The 5,251-nt window shown below is 39.7% G+C and overlaps 1 protein-coding gene across 1 annotated transcript; it reads left to right on the top strand.

Annotated features, from left to right (window-relative positions):
- Positions 1-2,632: 2,632 nt before the first annotated feature.
- Positions 2,633-4,563, top strand: LOC142053899 (putative G-protein coupled receptor 141). Its single transcript, XM_075086131.1, has one exon. It carries the CDS (start codon positions 2,654-2,656, stop codon positions 3,515-3,517), a length of 864 nt encoding a protein of 287 aa, XP_074942232.1. The 5' UTR covers positions 2,633-2,653; the 3' UTR covers positions 3,518-4,563.
- Positions 4,564-5,251: the final 688 nt, after the last annotated feature.

Here is a 5,251-nt window from a genome sequence, read left to right as displayed (position 1 = left end):
TCTGCATTCTTGCTCACCCTCACAACCCATTCTGTTTCTTTCCCTGACTTTTAGGGCCCTTGGTTTTTTGACTCTTTGTATCCATTTACTTTACTTCTAATAGTTCTTTTTACCATCTTGTTCTTCCTAATGACTGTACTTAATAATAGGAGAGAAGCCTCTCGGAGGGAGATGATGGCAGCAGAGGATGAGTGCATGATGATGGAAGGAGCAATGGTAGTTCAGTCCTGCTGGAATATTGTTTTTATGTTATTGCTCACAAAACCTCGTGTATTGTCCTTTCGTGTTTGAGTACTGATGACTCTGACTCTGGTCTAGAACTCTAATTGAAAAATAAACAGGGATAACATTTTTCTGTTTAATTTCTTGTCAAGAAACTGCTTTTTAATGTCTCTAGAAGAGACCTGACTCAATGCTTTCCTCATTTTAGTGAGGTACCTTATACTAATGATATGGTTCAGGGTCCGCATTCATACCTGCAGGTCAGGCATAATCGTCAAGCACCACTGGCATCTGCATGTCTTTTTTTAACAGCAGGAACTCTTAAGTAGCTTTTCATATATGTCTGAAGCTTATTTTAGTTATAATATATAAACAGTGAGTAATCTCCTATGGATTCTTGAAGATCTAATAGCGTGCTAGAGTGAAATCTTTTGTTAACTCTGCTAAACACTTTGTTTCTCTGGCACATTTAGCTTAATTATTAAACATAAAGCAAGTTCAGGGGAAAAGTACATTTATAATGAAAAATCCTGTGCTTAGGTGCATCTTTCTCCACTTGATCAGTGGCACTTCTTACTTGCTTAGTAGCAAAACCCAGTAACTTGTAGTAGTTGTACAGCTCGGGGAATCACTGCCCACGTGAGCTTTAAGACTGACCAAATCATGAGCAGAAGTAGTCCTGATGGTTGGGTCTGTCCAACATGCCCAAGCACAATGATTGTCTCTGACAGCATAACATCTTTTCAGTGGTTCTTTCTGCATGAGAAAAATAGTATTAGATGTTGAAAATATGCGATTGCTATCACAGTGAAGTAAGAAAAAAAGCTAGTGCCTTCCTGTATGTGGGCTGAGAAAACCCTCAACCGTTCTTGGTCAAACAGTAACGCCAAAGGCTCTTTTTTTCACACTAGTTATGTATGTTGTATGCTACGGATGTGTGAAATGGAAAAGGAGAAGGAGGAAGTGACAAAAAAAAGAGATTATAAGGTAAAATTTAAGTATATTATTTCTATAAATAGTGAAAAAAACAATCTATTTCTGAATAATATAAAATGTTGGCATCTAGGCTGTAATTATGCTGTTTATAACAAAGAAAAAAGTGTACCTTCTTAAAGCCAATTTGAAATATTAACAATATACATTGGAAAATGAATTTGTGCCAAGAGAAGAAAGTCATCTTCTTAAAGCTTGTAACACTTTTCTTATAACGAAGTTTCTGGGAAAGCAAATTTCTCATGCCACTCTCGAGAGTATTAGGTGGGCATAAAATTTTAACCATTTAAATGCTCTAAGATCACACATTGTTAAAGGGACTGGACAGAAATGTTTATATCAATCTTGGACACAATACTCCAATGGCCTTTTAAAGATGCTTTGCCTGATTCTTCATAAATAAGAAGTTTCTCTGAAAATGTTTTGCAGTTGCAGTGTATCACTTTACAGATGAGTGAAACAGAATTAAGAACTGTCAATTAAAACAAGTTTACTGATTTCAAACCTCAAAGGAATCAGAGAAGACACTGCTGTTTTACGAGGCCATTTTTCAGCTCTTTGTTCTTTTGAAATCCGTTGTAAGGTAAGGACAGATTTCATTAACAAAGTATGCAGTACCCTGCATGCAATATATCCCCATATACTTATTAGAAATCTGTATGCAAGCCCAAACAACTGAACAGTCCACACTTTGCCTTAAGCCTAACAAGAATACAGCTGTATGTGTCTATGTTCAACAAGCACCAATAGGATTATATCGTTCAGAAGACTGTTCCTAAATTAATTTTTAGCTTTTCTTCACTTCTTATAGTAGAGTAGCTCAGGTGACATTCTGTAGCAAAATGACTTGGAGCTGAAGCAAGAAGAAATTGAATTTTCATCTGCAGATCTTTATTTTCAATGTGCGTTATGTGTCTAGATACAGAAACTGTTGCTGCCTTATGGGTGTCCTGCACCCATCCAGCAAGATGCTAAAAAGATGGCTCATGTGTCTTCATAAAGTATCCAGAAATTATAGGTACAACCTCTTCTCATTTCATTATATTTCCCACCTTCAATTTTAGCTTTATAACATGAGGGCAGATTAAACTTGTATGATTTACAAACAGTGTCTCAGCTATTTCAAATGGCTGAATCTAGAGGCAAAAAAAAAAAATTGAAAAAAAATCCTAGATTGCAGTTTAGTACATTAAAAACTCATTCGTAGTTATATAAAACATGGTTTTAACGCTGAGAGGCATGGGTTATTGTTGTCATATGATTATGACAACAGTTATATACTACATGGGATAACACCATTTCAAACACAATTCAGTAAAATGTCCCTTCATGAATCTGTGACATTCCATAGTTAATACTGAAGGAAGCAACAAACATGACTATTTTAAAAATTCCCATTTTTCACTTTCAGTAACCTTAGGAAGAGGAGCTTAGGAGGATGCCTAACAGCAGCGTAACCCAGCAGAACCATTCCTCCAATGAGACACTGCTGGACACCTCAGAGAGGCTCCGCACCATTCTCATAGCCCTGTACATCATTGACCTGGCTGGCGGCACTCTCGGGGTCATCATGATGTCCCATCAGTTGTTTCAAAGGAGATCGCAATCTGTGATGACCATTATCATCAGCAGCCTCCTGGCGCTGCACACCTTTATGCTACTCAGCATCCCCTTCCGCCTCAGCTATTACATTTTACGGGAATGGAAATTTGGGAGGTTCACCTGCAAGCTAGTAAGTGCCATCATCTACCTCCACATGTACGCCACCTTCGCGTTTTACGTGGCTATCATCATAATACGCCTCTTCCGACTCGAGTTTAGGAAGTGCTACACTACTACCTGGGTGGCTGCTGTCTGGCTGGTGGGAGCACTGGTGATCACACCTGTTTTTCTCTCATACTACGGCACCTCTAAGACGTACAACTCCTCTGAATGCTTTCAGTTCCACAAGGAGATACAGGAGGTGCCCATGGTGATCATAAACTACTGCTTGGTTGGGATTTTGGTGGCAGTTTGTGCTGTGCTCACCATAATCCAGTTGTCTGTGATCTATAGACTGGCGGTGAAATACTGGCCTGACATCAACTCCCATGTGGAATTCAGGGCTCAGGCAAAGAGCTTCTTCTTCATCTTGGTAACATTAGTGTGCTTTATGCCCCACCATGTATTCAGAGTATATTACATCCGAAACTGCCACCTGGATAAAGATCATAAACTACTCCCATACAATGAAATTTTTTTAGCTTTAACAGCAATGTGCTGCTTGGATATGTTGTGCTTCATAGCAGGAATCACCCACTGAACAGTAAAGTACCAGGAAATGCAGCTGCAGCGTGTCAATACCGGCTTTGGCAGAAATAAAACTGTGTTGGGACTTTGCTGAGCTAGGGAGACTGCTGAGTTTTCAGCATGGCTGCATAGGTCTGTAGTGTTGTTTGGCTTTTGCAGACCAGTGAGATCCATCTTTCAGAGGCTACTGTTTTTTGTCTTCTCTCTTGAAGGCAGACACATGGGTCTTACTCTAGACTTTGACCTAAGAGTCATGCCCTGAAGCTTCATTAAGATTTTCCTCAGCTGTCCCTCGCTAACAATTGCAGCAAAAGTATCCATCCTTTCCTATTTTTTCTTCAAAGTGTCTCAGTAACAACAACCCACTGTGGCTAATAAGTTTTCCACTCTGAAGGTCTAACAACTTCTTCTGGTAATTGTGATACTGAAGGGAAGAGAGAGAAGGAAGAAATTCTTTTACGGGGTTTTTGTACTAGTGAGTTTTAGATAGCAAGGACATAAACTCTCTTCAAATAAAAAGTATTGAAGGCACAAAACAGGGTATGAATGAAATATTGTAGTAGCACATTTCAGCAGAATCCTTTTCTGCACTTATACCTAGCGTACGTTAAATTAAATGCTATGAAAACACTTATCCTTCTCACAACCTCACCTTTATTTGCTTTTTCCAAAACCATAGGAAGCTCACTGAGTTGTGGTAATTACACATTTAGAGTGAGTGAGAGCGGAACAGGCCACAGGTTTCAAAACTTCTGCCTTATATCACTCTCCCATCAGGACTGGATCTGTGGCTGTTATCCCTTAGGTCCATTGTAGCCAAAGAAATGCGAATTACTATGGTCCTATAACTGGATCTGGAATTCAAATTGAGGGGTCTGGTCCTTTACTGAAGGTTCAGCTGTTCTCTAGGAGAAGAAAATGTTTTATTAGCCTTCAAAAAACCTTTGATGTCTGGTCATTTTCAGTCGCCTGTTGATTTATTATCAGATGCCATATTTTTTTTCCATTTGCCCATGTAACACAGCAAAACTAGAATAAACTAACTGAACTGTTTTTAATCATTCAACATATGCTCATGTATGTATACAGAAACTTGTGCTGGAGTATATATTTTCTTCATTAGACAGACTATATTCTTTGGGAACCACATCCGCTCTGGGAATCTCTGTTTTATCTTCATTATGTAAAACTTTTTTTTTCATGATTGCATCCTGCCTGTTCTGTTCAGTGCGGAAGGTCTCTAACCCTTCTGCCAAGGGCCCTGCTGTCATTTGCTGCAACCCCGCGGCTTGAGGCCAGATTCCTCCCACCCCAGACTCCCAGGAGTCACATAACTATGTACATACAGTACAGTCTGCTCAACCCATGGTTTTCAAAGATGGCAGCTAAAGGTACAGTACAATACAATGGAGATGAAATGCAAAGGGACAGAGTCTAAAATGGGTGAACAGCTCCAAACCCAGTAGCTTTTCAAATCCTTCTCCAGCCAGGATGCAGCATGTGTAGCTGTTAGAGAGCCAGGGCTCCTCAAGGTGAAAAAACTGAAATAAAGCTCTGGTACTTCAAGAGAGTTTTGAGGAAAACAAGACAAAAGGCAGGGCCTGCAGAGAAGCCATTTGCACCTCTGCCACCAGAAAGAGTTGGGGTAAGTTGGATCGACCAAAATCTTTAGGAAAACTGGCAAAGCTCCACGTGGAGCATTGAGTACCTTGCTTTCCTCTTCTGGTTACTGGACTCCTGTGGCTAA

Source organism: Phalacrocorax aristotelis, chromosome 2 (assembly GCF_949628215.1).
Source record: "Phalacrocorax aristotelis chromosome 2, bGulAri2.1, whole genome shotgun sequence".
Taxonomy (NCBI): Eukaryota; Metazoa; Chordata; class Aves; order Suliformes; family Phalacrocoracidae; genus Phalacrocorax; species Phalacrocorax aristotelis.
This window is presented reverse-complemented; position numbering and strand designations above follow the sequence as displayed.

What these genes read in the sequence shown, in the direction of transcription:
- LOC142053899 (XM_075086131.1), top strand. Translation starts at nt 2,654, where the DNA reads ATGCCTAACAGCAGCGTAACCCAGCAGAACCATTCCTCCAATGAGACA.